Genomic DNA, 22,308 nt, shown 5'->3' with positions numbered 1-22,308 from the left:
AGTCCCAGAATGTGCTCAATCTCAGTTCTCTCATTCAGTGCCTATTTTTGAGGAGCATGAGGGAGCCTCAGCCCCACCTCCAGCACCTCCAGCTCCTCCGCCGGATGCTTCAGGCCAAGATGTAAAAGAGGCCATTCATTTGCTTACTCAGTTGGTTGTCACCCAGACTCAGTGGCAAGGTACAGGGCAAGGTGATAGGGCTGTTAGTGCAAGGGCCCGTGATTTTATTAGCTTGAACCCTCCAGAATTCTTTGGATCAAAGCCGGATGAGGACCCTCAGAATTTTATTGATGGAATGTTGAGGACACTTCGGTCGATACATGTTTCGGACATCGAATCGGTGGAGTTAGCATCCTATAGATTGAGGGATGCTGTGGTTCATTGGTACATGGTTTGGATGGCTTCACGGGGAGCCAATACGCCTCCCCCGGTATGTAAAGAATTTGTAGATGCCTTCCTCCGACATTACCTGCCTCCAGAGGTTCGGCGAGCTAGAGCCGATAAGTTCTTGAATTTGAGGCAAGGAAGTATGAGTGCTCTAGAGTATAGTCTCTGCTTCAATTCTTTGGCTAGGTATGCTTCGGCCATGGTAGAGGATATAGGTGACCGAGTGCACCAATTTGTGAGAGGCCTAGGGCTACATTTGATGGATAGGTGCTTGACTGCGTCCCTTCAGGATAATATGGATATTGCACGCATTCAGGCCCATGCTCAAAATTTAGATAAAAGACAACAACAATAAAGAAGTGAGCGTGAGTATGATAGAGGGTATAATAAAAGGGCTAGATCTTTAAGTCCGATGAGTGAGTTTAGAGGCGGGCACAGAGAGTAGTTTTTTAGGTATTCAGGCCATTATATGACTAGTGCACCTCCACAGTTTTCAGGCCAGAGATTTGATAGATCTACTCATTCCGAGCCGAGTCAGAGTTTTTTCGATTCACAGTTTAGAGGTGATTCGGGTCAGGCGAGGCCACCTGTGCCATGATGTTCCCAGTGTGGGAAGTTACATTAGGGCCAGTACCGATTAAGCTCAGAGGTTTGCTATGCATGTAGTCAACCAATCCATATTATGCGTGATTGCCCCTCGGTTGGTGGTAGAGGTAAGACCCAGCCTTCAGGGTCGGTAGCCGGATCTTCATCATCTATACGCCCTATGGGTCTAGGTTCACATGCGCCAGTCGGCCATGGTAGAGGCAGGGGAGAGTCCACAGTTCTCGCATTCCTCAGCACCATATTTATGCTTTGGCTGGACGCCAAGATCTTGAGTCTTCTCCTGATGTTGTCACAGGTATATTATCGGTATTTTCTCATGATGTATATGCTTTGATAGATCCGGGCTCCACATTGTCATATGTTAGTCCATCTATTGCGGGTCGGTCTGGAGTCAAGCCGGAGTCGATCAAATCTTTTGAGGTGTCTACACCCGTTAGTTGAATCGATAATAGCTAGCCGAGTATATAGAAATTGTGTAGTTGTGATTTGTGACCATCGTACTATGGTTGACTTACATGAGTGAAAAATGGTGGATTTTGATGTTATTATGGGCATGGATTGGTTGGATTCTTTCTATGCCAATGTTGATTGTAGAATGAAAATGGTTCGCTTCCAATTTCTGGGAGAACCAGTTTTAGAATGGAAAGGAAATACTGCGTCACCAAAAGGTAGACTTATTTCCTATCTAAAGGAAAGGAAAATGATCACAAAGGGTTGTATTTACCATCTAGTTTGGGTTCAAGATGTAGCAGCTAAACTGCCAATTCTTCAATCTGTTCCCGTGGTGAATGAATTCTCGGATCTATTCCCAGATGAATTTCCAGGCCTCCCTCCAGAGCGGGAGATTGATTTTGCTGTAGATGTGCTACCGGACACTAAGCTTATATCTATCCCTCCTTACAGAATGGCTCCCGCAGAGTTGAAAGAAATAAAGGAGCAATTGAAGGACGTGCTTGAGAAAGGCTTTATTAGGCCTAGTTCATCCCCGTGGGGAGCAGCCGTGTTGTTTGTCCAAAAGAAAGATGGCTCATTGCGAATGTGCATTGACTATCGGCAACTAAATAAGGTGACGATTAAGAATAAATATCCTCTTTCGAGGATTGATGATTTATTTTATCAATTACAAGATGCCAAATTATTTTCAAAGATAGATTTGAGATCTGGGTATCATCAAGTGAGAGTTAGGGACAAGGATATCCCTAAGACCGCCTTCAGAACAAGATATGGCCATTTTGAGTTCTGGGTGATGTCATTCTGGCTAACTAATGCACCAGCATTATTTATGGATTTAATGAACAATGTGTTCAGGCCTTTCCTAGATTTATTTGTGATTCTGTTCATCGACGATATCTTGGTGTATTCTAGGTCAGAGGCAGATTATGCAGATCATTTGCGTACCATCCTTAGAGTTCTTCAACCTCGAGAATTATTTGCCAAATTTTCTAAGTGTGAGTTTTGGTTGAACGCAGTGACATTTTTGGGGCATATTGTTTCAACCGATGGTATTCGGGTAGATAGCCAAAAGATTGAGGCCGTGAAGACTTGGCCAAGGCCCACGACTCCTACGGAGGTTCTATTTCTGCACCACTCACAAAGCTGACCCAGAAATCAGTAAAGTTTCAATGGACAGATGCTTGCGAACGTGGTTTCCAAGAGCTAAAGGATAGGTTAACTTATGCCCCAGTCTTGACATATCCAGAGAGATTGGAAGGTTATGTTGTTTATTGCGATGCTTCAGGCATTGGGCTAGGCTGTGTATTGATGCAACATGGTAAGGTGATTGCGTATGCTTCAAGGCAATTACGAAAACAAGAGAAAAACTATCCAACCCATGACCTTGAATTGGCTGTAGTGATTCATGTATTAAAGATGTGGAGACATTATTTGTATGGTGTCCATGTGGATATTTATACAGATCATAAGAGCCTTCAGTATATCTTCAAGCAGAAAGAGTTGAATTTGCGGCAACGACGATAGTTGCAATTGCTAAAAGATTATGATGTTGATATCCTATATCACCCCGGAAAGGCGAATGTTGTGGCTGATGCTCTTAGCCGTAGATCTATGGGAAGTTTGTGTGATGTTCGGCCAGAGAAAAGAGAAATGGCTCATGAGCTCCAACAGTTAGCTAGCCTCGGAGTTCGAGTAGTGGACTTAGGTGGTATGGGAGCTACCATTCAGAATTCAGCAGTCTCATTGCTAGTAGTAGAATTGAAGGAGCGACAATATGAAGATCCCATGATAATTCATTATAGAGATACACTCCCTCAGAAGGAGAAGTCATTATTTAAGATCTCAGAAGATGGAGTTCTCCGATGCCGAGGCATATTATGTATTCCCGATGTGGCAGGATTACGCCGCCAAATATTGAGAGAAGCTCATTGTTCCCGTTATTCTGTCCACCCAGGAGCAACAAAAATGTATCATGATCTTAAATCTATATATTGGTGGAATGGAATGAAGAAGGATATAGCGGAATTTGTAGCTCAATATCCCAACTGTCAACAAGTGAAAATCAAGCACCAAAATCCAGGAGGATTGTTGCAAGCTATAGAAATTCCAACCTGGAAGTGGGAATTAATTAACATGGACTTCATTACATGCTTACCCCGTTCTCGACGTAAGTATGATTCTATATGGGTGATTGTGGGTAGACTCATGAAGTCAGCTCATTTCTTGCTAGTCAGAACTACATACGTGGCAGAAGATTATGCAAAGCTTTATGTTAAAGAGATAGTGCGACTTCACGGTGTTCCAGTATCTATTATCTCTGATAGAGGGACTCAGTTTAACTAATTTTTGGAAATCTTTCTAAGAAAGTTTGGGGACTCGGGTGAGTCTTAGCACAACATTTCACCCACAGACTGATGGACAAGCTGAGCATACGATTCAGACCCTTGAGGATATGCTAAGGGCATGTATACTGGATTTTGGAGGTAGTTGGGATGATCATTTACCACTTATTGAATTTTCTTATAACAATCGTTATCATTCTGGCATCCAAATGGCAGCATATGAGGCTTTATATGGGCGAAAGTGTAGATCCCCAATTGGGTGGTTTGAGCTAGGAGAGACTAAACTGATAGGGCCGGACTTCGTCCAGCAAGTCATAGAAAAATTTAAGCTCATACAAGATCGGTTATTAGCAGCTCAAAATTGTCAAAAGTCCTATATGGATAATCGTCGAAGGGACTTAGAGTTCCAAGTAAAAGATTGGGTATTCTTAAAGGTGTCTCTAATGAAGGGAGTTATGAGATTTGGCAAGAAGGGGAAGCTTAGTCCCCAGTACATTGGGCCTTATGAGGTTATACGCAAAGTAGGCGTGATGGCTTACAAATTAGATCTACCTCCTGATTCGGAGTCAGTCCATCCGGTTTTCCATGTCTCAATGCTCCGTAAGTGTGTCAGAGATCCTACTAGGATCGTACCAGTAGATGATGTTTAAGTGACAAAAAAGTTGACTTATGAAGAGGTACCCATTGCCATATTAGATAGGCAAGTACGGAGGCTTAGAAACAAAGAAGTGGCCTTAGTTAAGGTTTTGTGGAGAAACAATAACCAAAAGAAATGACATGGGAAGCGGAAGAAAATATGAAGACCAAGTACCCGCACTTATTTCAACCCCCGGAAGAGATCCAAGATGAGACATCAAGATCATGAGGTATGTATGTTTTCCTTTTTATGCATTTGGGTCGTGTGTAGCCAAAATCTATTGATATTAGGTTGTGGCCCTGTGATGCATTATTATTATGGGTTGTTGTGATAGGATGGTAGTGCCCTATTACAGGGGAAATTCTGGCGAAATTTTTATAGAATTCCCAAGCACTTAACATTCGAGGACGAATGTTCTTAAAGGGGAAGAATGTTACATCTCGGAAAATTTTTCGTTAATGCACTGTGAATAGACTAACAAAGGGCATGAAGTATAAGATGTTTCGATAAGTAAGGAATAGCCTTTGGTGACCCTAATTGAGATTTCAAAGACATTCGAGGTAAGAGAGGAAAGTTTGCCAAGAGAGGCAAGGTATACGTTATGTATCGGAAGAGATTTATGAGTACCGGATTGATGATAACTTAATGATGTTTTGGAGAGATAGTTATAACATCCCTTAGGTTATTAATAAGGTGCTAAACAAGTTTTAAGAAGGTTCCATAAGGATTGGAGATCAAACGAGTCGACGAGAATGAGTTCGGAAAAGTTGGGCATTATACGGCCCACCATACTGGCCGTATATTCTGCCCAGAATGGCACCCTCACTGGACCACATCTACGGCCAGGCATACGGTCCATATAAATTATACGGACCGTATGTTGGTCCGTAGAACTGAGACGGGGCAGATTATGGGTTATTAAAAGAGGGGACCCAAGTTCATTTCATTTCATTTAATTTTCACTCCCCTTCTCTCAAGAACTCTCTAAAACATTTCTCCACACCTCTCCCATAAGAATTCAAGATATACTAATGATCAACTTCATCAAACCAAGAGAATCAAGTGTAAGAAACTCATTAAGGTTCATCCAAGACAAGAAATCTAAGTGAAAGTGGAACTAAGGTTTTGCTCAAGTGAAGTGTTTCCACCCGAAGACCATTCCTACACCATCTAAGGTAAGTTTTATGGTCATTCCATTTTGTTTAAAGTATTGAGATTTTGAAAGACTTGGATTGTAGAACGAGATAGAAAATGGGTCATGAATGTGAGAATAGTATCATTTTTTAGTAGTAGCTTGGATTGAGTCACGATTCTTGATATGTTGTGATTATAATTATGCTATAATTGACATTAAGAACATGGGATAGACATTGTATATGAATGAATGTAATAGTGTGCCATGACCATGGATATGGATGATTTAAAGTAAATTGAGAAATATGGGTAATGTAGGATAATAAAGACTATTGCTTACGGTGATGTGAATGTTATTATAGATGTTTGGGAGTTGATATATGATATGGAGGAAGTTGTATAAACAAAGGAGATGCTGCCTAATTTTCGCTAGCTTTAGTCAAGTATGCTAAGCTATCGATTATCTAATGTTAGTATAAACTCTAATGAAGGTAGAAACGTGAGCATTGAAGGAGAACGTTCAAGCGATGGAATGGCTAAACGAAAAGGTATGTAAGGTTAACCCTTCTTTCAATAATGCATGGTTCCTTGGCCATATATCTATCCTTTCATGAGCCTATGATGTCCTCCAAATGATTCTATCTTTAAAGCTACTAAAGCTTATGATTCTCGTTATGTTTATGATTCTATAAATTTCTTATACGATGAGTGATCCTCTAAGGATAGATGTAATAAAACGATGATAGTAATGATGTCAAAGATGCTTATGAGCTCCTATGTATATCTTTCTATGTATGACTATTATGTAACACCGAGCTTATGTGGCCGGGTATGACATGTATTGCGCGCACACAACTGCAGTTGGGTATGGACAACCCTGAGCCTTGGTAGGGCCAGGTATGTACAATCACCGAGCCTTGCCATGGCCGGGCATGTGAAACACCGATCCTTCATGGTCGGGTAGGGTATGAATATGAATATGAATACGATTATGAATACGAATAAGAATACGAATATGGATACGATTATAAATACGGATACGAATATGGATACGGATATGGATGTATGGATATGTACATGTGTATGTACACAAACACGCATTAGAAATGGAAGGTCCCTATGAAAGGCAAGTAAGTGTTTATGACGATGGTTCTACTACCTCCCGTCTTATGCTATTTCTTTTTGTTTGTGGACACTGCGTCATGCCCGCAGGTGGCCAGGGAGACAGTCTTGATCCATAGCTTTATTACTCAGGGACTACGTAGAAGAGCTTCATTTCATTCGAAGCTACAACTTTTGGTGTCTATTCTTTTGTGTACATACTTATGGGCATGGCGGGGTCATGTCCCGCCTATATGATGTTGCATACTCTTCTTAGAGGCTCGTAGACATATGTATATGGTTAGATGTCTTTAGCCTTGTCGACTTATATTTTGTATATCATTTCAATAGCCTCATCGGCTTATGTAAATTGATATGGGCATAGTGGTTGATGGTGATATAAATGTGTTGTTGCCCAATGAGATTAGCATGAATGATGGATAGAAATTATGATTAAGCTATGTGGCTTACCCAGATGTAAATGTGAATGTATGATAAGAGGTGCCCGGGTGGGTTAGCACCGGGGACCCGTCATGGCCCTCCGGTTGGGTCATGACAATTTGTAAGCCCAAAAGACATAAAAAAGAACTCATAGTGGCCATACCTAATCCGAAAAGCAATTTTAGGAACATCCTCTGCTCGAATCTTCAACTGATGGTACCCTGACCTTAGGTCAATTTTTTAGAACACTGAAGCTCCCTGTAACTGATCAAACAAGTCATCAATACGGGGGGTGGGATAATTGTTTCGAACAGTTACCTTATTCAGCTGTCGGTAATCAATACACATACACATAGACCCAATATTTTTCTTAAGAAACAACACAAGAGCACCCCACGGAGAGGCACTCGGGTGAATAAACCCCTTACTCAGAAGATCTTACAACTGCTCTTTCAGTTCCCTGAGTTCTGCTGGTGCCATTCTATAAGGTGGAATAGAGATGGGACGAGTCCCTGGGTCTAAGTCAATCCTGAAGTCAATATCACGATCCGGTGGCATACCAGGCAAGTTAGCGGGGAACACATCCGCAAACTCGCGTACCACTGGAACCGAATCAAGGGATGGAGTATTTTCACTGGTATCACGGATATCTGCCAGATAAGCTAAGAAGCCCTTCTCTACTAGCTTCCTAGCACGAACAAAGGATATTACTTTCTTAGGGAGGGGACTAAGGTTACCATTCCACTCGAGTCTAGGTGCCCCGGGTATGGCTAGTGTAAAGTCTTAGAATGGCAATCAAGTATAGCATAATGCGGGGACAACCAACTCATACCCAAAATAACATCGAAATCTACCATGTCTAAAATTATCAAATCTGCCCAAGTACTATACCCCATAAAATAAATTGCACACGCAGGGTAGACGCTATCTACTACAACAGAATCCCCAACAGGAGTAGACACAAAAATAGGGGTATCAAGAGTATCACACATCATATCCAGACCCAGATCAAAATGGGTAGATACATAGGAAAAAGTAGAGACCGGGTCAAATAAAACAGAAGCCATACGGTCATAAACGGAGATAGTACCTGTGATAACTGCATCGGAGGCCTCAGCCTCGGGTCTACCTGGGAAGGAGTACAAATGACCGCGCCCCTGTCACCTGTGTACCACCTCGATTACCATTATCAGTCTGAGCCCCGCCCCTGTTGGAGCTCGGGGAGCCTGATACTGAGTCCCCTGCCCACTCTGTCTAAGTCTGGGGAAATATCTCTTAATATGCCCTATCTCACCACACTCGAAGAAAGCACGGTCCAGTGTAGGCCGCTGAACAGAAGATGATGAAGCAGTATAGCCTCCACGATGACCGAAAGCCTGATAATTTGCCCCTGATAGGCCCCCAGCTGACACCTGTATCGCGGACTGAACCAGAAGCCCTGAATAAACCTGTGAACTTTGACCTTTTGAGAAGGAGTTGCTGAACATCCCACCCCTACGGGTCTTCTTCTCTACATGCTTCGCCTGACTCTCCTACCAAATACCCTCAATAGTACGGACGTGCTCCACTACCTCCTAAAATGAGGCCCCAGTGGCTACAAGCTGAAGAGCCGATAACTGAAGCCCAGTGTTCAACCCCTTCACAAACCGCCGTATCCTCTCCCCCTCAGTGGGCAGCAACTGAAGAGCATATCGGGATAGGGAGTGGAAATGGGACTCATACACAGCAATCGACGAGTTCTCCTAATCAATAGTAGTGAACTCATCCTTCCTTCGGTCCCTCAAAGTACGTAGAACGTACTTGTCCAAAAACACAAAGTAAAATTGGACCCAAGTCAACGGAGGAGACCCAGCTGGCCTACACTTCACATAAGCCCTCCACCAAAGCTTGGCATCACCCAAGAATTGAAACGTCACAAACTCTACCCCGTACTTATCTACGGCTCCCATCTTATGGAGCCGCTCATGACAGTCAATGATGAACTCATATGCGTCCTCCAACTCAGTACCATAAAACACAGGAGGCTTTATTTTTGTGAACCTCCAAAACAGATCATGTTCTTCACCACTCATCACTGGCCCTGCAACAGGCCTCGGGAAGGCCTCAAAATTCGGAACCTCATCCAAGCAAGGGGCCACCACTGCTGTGTGCTAAACCCCTGGAGCCTGTGCTCTGTCCAGACCTGGAGCCACTATCCCTGTGCCCCTACCTGCTGGACCCACTGGTATAGCTCCGGCCTATGCTAACCCACGCAATAGATTCAGCACTTGTGCCATCGCGTCTGGTACTCCTTGAGCAGCTGCAGCTCCTGGTGGGACTAGTACTGCTACTGGCTGGGCTGGTGTGGCTGCAACTCCCGTTGCCTCATTAGGGACCACTGGAGGCACGGGGTTAACCACTGGGACACCACCCCCAGCTGGGGCCGCCCCTCTGCCAGCTCCTTTGACCCCACCTCTACCTGTAGCTGCTGGCGCGCGTGTTCTCGCCATCTGCGAGAGAATAAAGGGTAGTCAGATACCAATTCGAATCAGCAGATACCAATTGGAATCAAGTAGCACGAAAGGAGAAAGAAAAAGGGAGTTTCCCTATTGTTCGGCAGCCTCTTGAAAATAAGTACAGACGTCTCCGTACCGATTTACAAGACTCTGCTAGACATGTCCTGATACGATGAGATCGACGAACCCCTGGCTCTGATACCGACTTTGTCACGACCCAACCCACCATGACCGACACCCATATATATCCTAATGGGTGAACCAACATACATACCACCTAATCCATTCAATACGTTTTTTATATAAATCAAGTTAAACCATTATTACTCATTTAACAACAAAAGAACAAGTAAATCATGCCATACATACTGTAGTAAGTGCGGAATTTCTAACTATTACAATCCCCAAAATCCGAAAGTCATCGATCAGGACTCTAAGCCAAAAACATGTCTAAGAACGGAAATCTGCCTAATAGATATCCATAATGTCCAGAATAAGAAAAGACACCATAAGTATAAGATCTTCGGGCGACCTGGCATGAGAAGAAGCTCACCCCAAAATCTGTTAGCAATTATCCTCCACACTAGATGTGAGGATGAGTAGCAGTCTCTATATCAAAATTTGCACTCAAGGAATGCAGCAAGGTAGTATCAGTACAAGCACTATGTACCGGTAAGCATCATAGGCCGACTAAGATTAGTATCATGCATAATATTATGTAATCAATAGAATAAACAAGCAGTCAATCATACACGAATATCAATATATCACAACAAGTCAACCACGGACAATCACAACAAATCACCAAATTGCCAAGAATCACAAACATGTCAACCATAACGGAAATAAATTTACCACTATAACCCCACTCGTTGTACGCACATTCTATCTAATGTCATAGCTCAGTAGTCATGACCTGCAAGGGACCCATGGTGTCTATGTACCACTCATTCCGAAACACTCCTCGGACCTGAGCACAAACCTCCGCTTCGGAACGAACCTCGGACGCGGGACATATCAATGTACCTCTCGTTTTCGGAACTATCCTTGGACCACGAGCTCATAATCTAGGTCACATGAGTGCCTTTCCATACCTTTTACATAACAGTATTTCTTACCTTTCCGATATCAAGAATTCAACTCATCATTCCATATCACAATACCCTTGAGAAGATTATATTAGCTTCTCATCACCAACACATCCACTCTAGATTTAATAACATAGAAATAATGGCACGGAGCCTACACAATCAAGCAATCACATTCACATAGGAATTGACCACATAATACCATGCATGAAAACTAGACATGCTTTCTCCTAAGGAGAACACCAAACATACAATCAACTAACTAAAGTCTAACTCAAGTAAACTATAACCTACCTCAAAGTAGAGTTGGACCATACAGGTTACTCTGCTACAGCCTTTCCTTTCGTCAAAGCTTCAATATGTTCACTGTCTAAAAATAGAAGGCTCAATGAGTCACATTACTCAATTTACAAACACCAAAGAAAGAATACCCTTCCCTTTCCCTATTCTAAGGGTGGATGATTTTCTATGTGATAAACAACCTATCAAGGCCCCTAGTATTCATTCACCATCAATTTATAAAACATTCTATCAAACATTCCCATTACAAATAGTTTTTCATGGCAAAGACACCATTTTTATAGAACCCTATGCCTCAAATCACTTAGTTTACTATTCTAAATGTTCAATTTATGACAAATAGCAAATAATCAATCCATTTAAATGGTAAATAAGAAATAATAACCCCAACCCATCAAGTTTAGAAGGTTTATTGACATTCTAGGGTTTCTACTTTACTTTCACCATTAAAGACCCATGAAGATGATTACCATAATGAAGGGGAACGAAATGATAGAATGAAAAGCAATGGAACTTACCTCTCAAGGCTATCTTGCCCTAGCTTGAAAATTCTCGCTAGGTGCTTGTTGGGAAGTGTGTTGGTTTTTTGTGAGAAGGGAAAATAAGACTAAGTATAAAACTCCCGAGCCACTATTTTCCGTCGACCACTACAGCGGTCATCACGCCGCTACAGCGGTCCCGCTATAGAGGTCAAGTGACCGCTATAGCGGTCCTAAAGGAAATCCGCTCACTGCTATGGCAGTCGACTCACCGCTATAGTGGTACCGCGCATAGCTGTCAATCGTCCGCCACAGCGGCCACCCAACAAAAAGGTAGGCTGCTAAAAGCGGTCCACCCACCACCACGGCGGTACCGTTGCAGCGGTACTACCACCGCCACAGCGGTCCGTTTTGGGTAGTGAGCTCACTTTTTGTCCAAACTTTTTCCCTATAACCCCACATTTCATTCAAGGCCTCAAAAACACAACACCTAACATGCACACATATCAAAAGACGTCCCACGAATCCACCCGTGGCCTCGGAATTCCCAACAGAGTCCTAATTGCCCATAACGACCGGAAGGGTCATTACACTTTTACAGATGGTCCTTCAAATTAAAGCATACTAAAAGAGTTGAAAAGTTAATGAAATCATTTGTTTTTCTTAATTTAATCTTTCCTTTTCCTTAGAAAATGCATATTAAGAAATGATGTACTTTTTTAGTTTTTTTAATTTAATATACCTTTTTAGGATCTATGTTGTAATTTTTTATACATGTATGAAACATTACTATTTCATGTTTAACTTAACCATTTTGTCCTAAATTATATGGAACGTTGATTATCCTATCTTTTGCTATAACATTGCAATATCCAAAAATGTGAAAAATCACTTTCATTTGCAATTATTTAGTATTATTTTTATTTGGAGAGTTAAACTCTGTTTTTTAATTATTTTTTCAAGCATTTTTAGCTATATATATCAAAAAAAATTGTTTAATAACTTTTTACCTATCCATAATAAATTTCTTTTAAAACAAGCTTAATAACCATTTTCGCATAAAAGAAATACAACAAACTTTTGGATCAATTTTAAATTTTGTTGAATAAATAGGCTTTTGTGGGGTCACTATCACATTTTCCATGATATCATCACTCTTTATAGCATTTAAGAAGTCCATATAACTAATCAAATTTGTTAAAATGAGTGAGAACTCAGAACCGCAAGATCATTAAAACTTCAAATAGGGGTAAAATGGACAACATTTATTTTTAATGAGGACTACAAAAATTGGGTAGCTTTTAAAAAATAAACCATAAGGAAAGGAAATTTGAGTTCTCTTATTTTGATCTAAATGCTTGGATGTCATAAAAAAAAAAAGGACAAATGTAAGTTTGACTTTAGAAAATAAAGTCAAGACCTAAAAGTAATTAATGAAAAAATTTAAGATTATATTGGAAACTTTTGTGAGGACTACAAAAGCCCCAAGGTTGTCCCTTATATATACGTGTATGTATATATATATATATAAACTTCTGCTAAACAAGATTTAATACTCTCCCGTATCTTAAACTTCACTTGAATAACTATTTTGGGCCAAAGAGATATGAAAGTCAGCCAAAGCATTACAAAAATCCATTTTTACCAGAAAAAATACTGACGAACCCGTATGCTTTAGGATAGTGTCACATTCGTCCTTTCACAGCTTTCATGTATTGTGGTAACTTCAAATTAATTTGATTAATAATCATTTAGTTCCTTCCATTAGCTTTACCCATGGATATTGTTTAAAACGAAATAAAATATTATTTGTATTTTTTGACTGATATGAAAATCAAAAAGGAAAATAAAAGTATTTTTAAATACCCTGTTATAGTAACATGCATACTTCCCCAAAGTGTACGGTGTTAAAAATAAAATTAAAAAAAACTCGTACATACAAGAGCATACAAGAGTTACATCATTTTGATTTATCGAAATTTTAGATACTACCTAGTACATCATACTTGATTTTTTTGTATTAAGTAAATTTGGCTCTAACTAATAATTAAAGTCTCTCGTGATCCATACATGGCTGCCTTTGGATGTTTTAACTTGTTGCGGCTGTCTCACTTTTACTGGATTGAGGTGAGAATAACTTCAATGTATCCCCTATCTCTATCACTATATATGGGTCTCAAAGAGTTGACTTTCAAAAAAGGGAGCGGCTCTGCTTTATTAAAACTTTTCAAGTACTTATCAATGTAGGTTTAGATAAATGACATGTGTATTTGTGAATTTAAAAGGTTGAGATTTGTTTTAGTTTATTTTCAATGGGGAAATATTTTTTAACGGTAAGAATTGGAAAAACAAAGAATCAAGTTCGAAGTTAGAATTTAAGTTCTGCCCAGGTAAATTTAAACCTTTGCGATTGCGAGGCCCACCTATCACGATCGCGAAGCAAAAAAGGGACCCGACCCAACTTTCCTTTTTCGTGATCGCGACCTAACCCAGCATGATCACAACCCGCTCTCTCTTCCTTCATCTCAGTCGCGAGCCCTTCATTGCGATCGCGATGAAGGAAACCAGAACAGTAGAACCAGATTTTTCTAGTTTCTCCCAAATTTTGATCCAGCACCCGAAACTCATCCGGGATCCCCAGACACTAACTAAATATGCATTTTGGTCATAAAACATGCTATGAACCTGTTCGCACACTCGAAATTTCAAAAATAGATCATCTTTACCCGATGATGACCTAGGTCAGCTTCAAACCCTCAAATTAGCTAGTTTCTCCACCAACTACCCAAATCACACCTGAAGACCTCAAGACCCAAACCAACAGTCCGACTAAGTCATAAATCACAATCCGGACCTAATGGAATCGAAGAAAAATTGAAAAGCCGCATGTACCCCCCATGTTGACTTTGGTCAAACGTTTTCATTTTCTTAACTTAGAAACTTCCAATTTCACTAAATTCAATCCAAAATCTGCCTGATTGCCTCGGAACCGCTTCATCCATTCCCGCAAGTCATAAATACCATTAAGAAACTACAAGAAGGGTATTTTGGGAAAAATAAGTCAAAATGCTCAAATTGACCAAATGGGTCGTTACAAAAAAAATGGGGACAAACTCTTATGATAAATGTTAATTATTCTAGACTCAATTAGAAAAGTTGATAAAGTCATTTTAATTAAAATGCTTTAATGCAGAATTTGGAACTACAAATCAAGAAGAGCACATTAGAATTGCAGATTTTGGATGTCAACATAAGGTGATTAATTTGATATAACAAGTGTTTTTCTTTAAAGTTCTTCTTATAACATAATTAATTAATTGGTTCCATTCTATTCATTTTATGCAATAAACATTAGTTTTCTTATTAACTTTCTTGCTGGGATTACGAACCAGAAGCAGACCAAGAGCTTTCTGTTCATCAACTCAATTGGTGTGAGAGGAATTTGTAACAATCTTTGCAAAAAATCATGGCTAGAAAAGTTTGTTCTTCAGCAATTTTCCTTGATTTATTTCGTTGAAGAACTATACAAAATCGCAATTTCTAAGAAAATAATTTGTCAAATCAACTCCTATATTCAATAATCCTGATTAATGTCAAATGAATTCTGATCAGATTGAATTGGAGAAACAAGGCAAGATGGAGGTTCACGTTGCTGCACAACAAACAACTCCCCAGCAGCTTGATACTTGGATTAATCCATACAGGTTATCTTTCACATTATATTTTATTTTCTAAGAAAATTCCCTCTCTTTTCTCCTTATTAGGTTCACATAGTTTTTCTTTAAATAAACATCATAAAATGATAAAGAGTTGCACTCTGCAGTGGTTCTGTTCTAGTTCTAGGTCATCAATTTTTGAAAAAAGAAATTCGTAAGATCTTATCTCACTTCATAAATTGATTAGTTAAAATCAAGCATTAAATATTATATAACATGTTTTTATTGGTAAATTATACAATGCATGTTTGATTTAAGATGGAGGAAATATTTTGATTTACATCCTCCTTGTTAGTCTGTGTAATAATTTGTTTTGGAGAGTCTGATTGATTGAATTAATTTTCACGAAATTGAAATATGTAAATTCAAGAAGTCCCGTGTATACAATCATCACTCTTTTGTCTATAATAATAATAATAATAATAATAATAATAATAATTATTATTATTATTATTATTATTATTATTATATTGTTGTTGTTGTTGCCGTTATTATTACAGTACAAGTATTCAGGGGAGCATATTTCAAGATTGGCTAGACAAAGGAAAGGGAGTATTAGGCGATTCTAGCAATTACGCATACAACATTCCCTGTAAAAGTTCTTCACAGTGTGAGAATATATCATTTTCTCAAATTCAAAACTCATCTTATATCCCAATGCATGTAATGCTTCTTTAAATAAGCAGTAGTTAAGATTTTCTTAAAGAGAACGATATATATTCTTTAACTTACATATTATATTTGTCCGCCCAATATAGCCAGCAACAAAACATGGCAGTAGATGTCAAACATAATCCAGCACAAGCATTTGGAAAATTCGAGGTACAATATTTTTGGGCATATTATACCTTGTTAAAGTTTTCTCTGTCATTAAGTCAAAATTGATTAAGTCATTTTGCAGGCACAAGTCAATTTTGATGAAAGTAGTGGCAAATCTATCATGGACTTTTGGCACAGTCTTTGCACTTCTACAAGGTTTCTTTCGATAAACTTGAACTATGTTAAACAAGCACATTCGTGCATTTAATTGTTGTTCGCAAGATAATACTTCATCTTTAAAAGAATGATGATATCAGAATTATAATGGTCAAAGCATCTAAACTCAATACGAAGTCAAATCATTATTAAAGACAAAATAACTAAAAGATTAATAATGTCTTATAAATGAGTCAGAGGAAATAAAATTAATTGTCACTCTATATTGGTTTTGTTCTTGTTTAATGTTATATGAATTCTAATTATGCTTTTGTTTTGCTATCTCAGGCCTATCTTCGGTCCAGTCTCCACTATGGGTACACAACTAAATAATCCTTCCCAACTAGAGTTGGAATATGCCCATTCAAATTGGAGTACCAACTCGAATCATCACAACAACAATCACATCACTCAACATAATGATCATGCTTCAGTTCATAGTGATGCAAGAGTTCCTAGTGTTAATGGATGTAACTATCACATGGAGGTCAGTTCAAAGCACTGTTCTTATTATTATAGAGTTAATTAACATCATTATTTGTGTATGAATTCATTTCCTTTGTTATATTATTAAGATAAATATACTCACATTAAGATGTTTTGTCACAATCAGGAGAATACCATGGGAAACAATGAATATCGTTGAAAGAACACATGACAATGATCCATGAGAATGGGATGATGATGTCCTCAATGAGACTTTTAGTGTGGAAGACTTCTGAAATATTTTAGATTGATCAAATGATGAAAAATAATCTTTTTAATCATGCTTTATCTTTGGTTCATTTAAGGCAGTCTTTCAATGTATATAAAGATACAGATTTCCGATATTTTAGCTTCTTCTTTTTTTATTTCTTATTACAAGAGATCTAAATACACGTAATTTGGCCTATATATGTTAAAGCGAATAACATATGGTCCTTTGAATGTTAGAAATAAATTGTTAGCAGCATCACATGTTAGTACTTCATATAATTAAGTTATCCGTTCAGACTATATGTCAAGACTAAATCGAGTCAAAATTCATTCGTCACCAAGTTCACATTCGAGTCTGATTCAACATTCAAAAATATAAAAATCAAAACCATGATGAAATCCACATTAAAAGGTCAAGTCTATTTCTAGGTAGTAAGGGTGAAAAAGTAAAGCTGAAATAATGCTTCAATATACATGATTTTTTCTCAATTGAAACAATTTCCATGTACTTTAACAATAACGACTGGTTTTATCAAATCATATGTTTTTTTTAGATATATTCCACGAGACCCCCGTTCCTTCCTCTAGTTAACGTAAATTGACAGCTAAAGGCAGAGCTGATAAATCTATGAGAATATCACCGAATAAAAGAACATCCAAATTTTATTTCATGATTAGATCTCTATGTTGGAATATTAGGGCATTGAAAGCTTAATTGAGAGAACTTAAGCAATTGAAAATACAACACAATTTGACCTTTTCTGCAATATAAGAACCTATGTGTAGGACAAAAAAAACTTGAGAAATATAGGAAAGGGCTTGGGTGTGCATATACTATGCTAACTGCACAAACAAAATATGTTTCTTTTTGGGATGAAGAGGTTGATTTTCTAGTGAACTCTTACTCTGAGCAAGAACTCGCTTATGAGATTAACAACATGGATTAATTACTAACCATTACCACTGTTTTGCCAAGTGCAAAGTCCATTAAAGGGAGCTATTATGGGAAAAATTGAAGACCACTCTATCAACATCTGACATGGATGGAATGGTTGTGGGTCACTTTAATTGTAGTACTAATCTTATAGGAAAGAGAGGAGATAACATCATCTTTTCCTAAAATACCTTTTCCTTAGTTTCGCCTTGGTGTTTATGACTTGCGGGGATGGGTGGCAGGGTTCCCGAGGCGACCAGGTTAGTTCCGAATCAGATTTAGTAAAGTTAGAAGTCCTTAAATTATGAAAATAATAAATTTTGACCAAAGTCAACTTCAAGGGATAAATGGGTCCGTATTGAGGTTTCATCCATTCCATTAGGTACGGACATGATTTATGACTTAGTCGAGTACTTGGTTCGGGTCTCAAGAGGCTCGGGCCTGCTTTGAGCTTTTGGTTGGAAACTAGTTAAATTTAAGAGTTGGCCATTGTCATCATTGGGTAAAGACGACCTCTTTTTGGTGTTTTTGAGTTAGTGAGCATGTTCGTAGTGTATTTTATGACTGAAATGCATATTTGGTTTGTGTCTGGGAGGTTCCGGATAAGTTTTGGGTGTAAAATCGATATCCGGGAGTATTTTTGTGATTGTTGGTTTTTGGAGCCAACCACCCTTCTTCGTGATCGCAAGAGGGGTGTTGTGATCGCATAGCCTTGGAGGGACAGGCTATCGCGATCTTGTGGTGGTCTTTGTGGTCGCGTGGGATAGTGGGATGGGCTGGTCTAAGCCGTAGGTCTTTACATTCACATAGGCTTCGCGATCAGGGAGGGAAAATGTGGACATACCCACCAAAGGCTATCACACAAGCACGAAGCATATCCTCAAGGACCTGAATAGTCCGCTCAGACTGCCCGTCAGTCTGAGGGTGGAAAGCAGTGTTAAGATCCAACTTTGTACCCAACTCCTCATGCAAACACTCCCAAAACGTAAGACGTGAACGTTGTGCCCCTGTCCGAAACAATGGAGATAGGAACCCCGTGAACCCTAAGCACCTCACAAATGTAGATTTTAGCCAATTTCTCCGCATCATAAGTGATCTTCATCGGAATAAAGTGGGTAGACTTAGTCAACCTATCAACAATAACCCAGATAGAGTCAAACTTCCCTAGCGTCTTTGAAAGACCAACCACGAAATCACGGCTATTCTTTCCCACTTCCATTCAGGAATGGACAACCTCTAAAGTGTACCCCCAGGTTTCTGATGTTCATACTTCACCTGTTGGCAATTCAGACACTGAGCAAAAAATCTACTATATCACGCTTCATCCTAGCCACCAGTTATGTTGTCTCAAATCGCGATACATCTTAGTAGCGCCAGGATGAATAGAATACCTCGAACTATGACCCTCGACCAGAATGGTCTTAACCAAATCACCCACACGTGGCACACATACTCGCCTCTTAATCCGTAACACACCCAGCTCATCGATCACGACCTCCTTGGCCTCACCACGCAACACATTGTCACATATTTTTCACAACTTAGCATCCTCAAACTGCTTAGCCTTGATCTGTTCTAAAACCGATGACCGAGCCTCAACACAAGCCAACACCCTGCATGTGCTAGAAATATCCAGCCTCAGAAAACTGTTCGCCAGAGACTCAACCTCTCAAGCTAACGGACGCTCCAAAAAAATCAAACGAGCCAGACTTCCCATACTATCCGACTTCCTGCTCAATGTATCTGCCACTACATTTTCCTTACGAGGATGATACAGAATGGTGATGTCATAATCTTTTAGCAGTTAGCGCCTCCAGATTTTCAACGTAAATACCACCGCTGCCAACTCTAAATCATGAGTAGGATAGTTTTTCTTATGCACTTTCAACTGCCGAGATGCATAAGCAATCACCGTCTTTTCCTGCATCAAAACAGCACCCAAACCAGAACGTGAAGAATCACCATAAACAACAAAATCCTTGCCCTCTATGGGCAGTGTTACAATAGGCGTTATAGTCAACAATGTCTTGAGGTTTTGAAAGCTCTCCTCACACTCATCGGATCACTGAAACGGTACCTCTTCCTGAGTCAAGCGAGTCAAATGAGAAGCATCAGAGGCAAACCCTTTCACAAATCGACAATAGTAGCTAGCCAGACCCACGAAACTATGGATTTCAATCACGGATGCGGGCCTAGCCCATTCCCTGACTGGCTGAATTTTCTGAGGATCCAGCATAATACCCTCTTTCAAAATAACATGCCCCAAGTAGGACACCGAGGATGACCAGAATTCACACTTGGAGAATTTAGCATACAGTTCCTTCTCCCGCAATACCCCAAGAGCAATCTTCAAGTGTTTCACATGCTCCTCCTTACTTCTAGAGTACACCAGGATATCATCAATGAACACTATTACGAAAGAGTCTAGAAAGGGCTTAAACACACTTTTCATCAAATGCATGAACGCAGTTGGGGCATTAGTAAGCCCAAAAGACATAACCAAGAACTCATAGTGTCGATACCTAGTCCGAAAAGCTATTTTAGGAACATCCTCTACCTGAATCTTCAATTGATGATACCCTGACCTTAAATCAATTTTAGAGAACACAGAAGCTCCTTGTAACTGATCAAACAAATCATCAATACAGGGAATGCGATACTTGTTTCGGACAGTTACCTTATTCAGTTGACGATAATCAATACACATACGCATAGACCTATCCTTCTTCTTAACAAACAACACAAGAGCACCCCAAGGAGAGGCACTCGGGCGAATAAATCCCTTACTTAAAAGATCTTGCAACTGCTCTTTCAATTCCCTGATTTCTGCTAGCGCCATCCTATAAGGTGGGATAGAGATAGACGAGTCCCTGGGTCTAAATAAATTCTAAAATCAATGTCACGATCAGGTGGCATACAAGGCAAGTTCGCGGGGAACACATCCGTAAACTCGCATACCACTAGAACCAGATCAAGAGATGGAGTATCTGCACTGGTGTCACGAACATGTACCAAATAAGCTAGACAACCCTTCTCTACTAGCTTCCTAGCACGACCAAAGGATATGACTTTCTTAGAGAAGAGACTAAGGTTACCCTTCCACTCAAGTCTAGGTGTCCCGGGCATAGCTAAGGTAATGGTCTTAGAGTGACAATCAAGAATGTCATAATGCGGGGACAACCAACTCATGCCCAAAATAACATCGAAGTCTACCATATCTAGGATCATCAAATCCGCATGAGTACAATACCCCATAAAAGTAATCGCACAAGAAGGGTAGACGCTATCCACCACCACAGAATCCCCAATCGGAGTAGATACATCAATATGAGCATCAAGGGTATCACACATCATATCCAGACCTATAGGAAACTATATAGACACATAAGAAAAACTAGAGCCTGGATCAAATAAAACAGAAGCCATCCGGTCATCAACTGAGATAGTACATGTGATAATAGCATCGGAGGCCTCAGCCTTGGGTCTCCCTGGGAAAGCGTACAAATGACCGCCAACGGAGGAGACCCAGAATAGAACTGAAACGAAGTCAACGGAGGAGACCCAGTTGGCTTGCACTCCACATATGCCCTCCACTATAGCTTGGCATCACTTAAGAACTAGAAAGTCACAAACTCTACACCGTACTTGTCTACAGCCCCCATCTTATGGAGCCTCTCGTAACAGTCTATGATAAACTCGTATGCATGTACCATAGAAAATCGGAGGCTTCATTTTAGAGAACCTCCAAAACAGATCATGCTCCTCACCAGTCATTACTGGCCCTGCAACTGGCCTCGGAAAGGTCTCAAAACCCGAAACTTCCTCTAAGCGAGGTATAGCCCTGCCTGTGCTAACCCATGCAACCAATTTAGCACCTGTGCCATAGCACGTGGTATATCTTGACCAGCTGCAGCTCCTGGCAGAACTGGTACTGCCGCTGGCTAGGGTGGTGTTGCTGCATCTCTCGCTGCCTCATTAGGAACCACTGGAGGCATGGGATCAACCATTGGGACTCCGCCCCCTGCTGAGGCCACTCCCCTATCAGCTTCTCTGCCTCCACCTCTACCTCTGGCTGCTACCGCGCGTGTTCTCGCCATCTATGAGAGAATGAAGGACAGTTAGATACCAATTTGAATCATCAGATACCAATTGGAATCAAGTCGCACGAAAGAAAGAAATAAAGAAAGGAATGGGAATTTTCCTACTGTCCGGTAGCCTCTCGAAGATAAGTACAGACGTCTCCATACCGATCCGCAAGACTCTACCGGACATGTCCTTGTACGATGAGATCGACGAACCTAAAGCTCTGATACCAACTTTGACACGACCCAACCCGTCAAGACTGGCACCCACACTAACTCCTGGTGAGCGAGCCAACACGCAAGTCATCTATTCATTCAAGTCTATTTTTATATTAGCAAAATCCATCAGTTATGACTCATTCAAGCACAAGCTAATCAAAATAAGTGATGCCATAAAATGGTGAAGTAAATGCGGAAGTCCTAACTATTACAATTTCCCAAA

General features: G+C 40.1%; 1 protein-coding gene across 1 annotated transcript; it reads left to right on the top strand.

Moving 5' to 3' along the window:
* The first annotated feature begins 15,714 nt into the window (after window positions 1-15,714).
* Window positions 15,715-16,975, top strand: LOC132613693 (uncharacterized). The gene is made up of 4 exons (XM_060327849.1): window positions 15,715-16,001; window positions 16,081-16,154; window positions 16,443-16,641; window positions 16,768-16,975. The coding sequence occupies exons 1-4, from the start codon at window positions 15,951-15,953 to the stop codon at window positions 16,798-16,800; spliced, it is 357 nt and encodes a 118-aa protein (XP_060183832.1). The 5' UTR covers window positions 15,715-15,950; the 3' UTR covers window positions 16,801-16,975.
* Window positions 16,976-22,308: the final 5,333 nt, after the last annotated feature.

Source organism: Lycium barbarum, chromosome 10, assembly GCF_019175385.1.
Source record: "Lycium barbarum isolate Lr01 chromosome 10, ASM1917538v2, whole genome shotgun sequence".
NCBI classification, from domain to species: domain Eukaryota; kingdom Viridiplantae; phylum Streptophyta; class Magnoliopsida; order Solanales; family Solanaceae; genus Lycium; species Lycium barbarum.
This window is presented reverse-complemented; position numbering and strand designations above follow the sequence as displayed.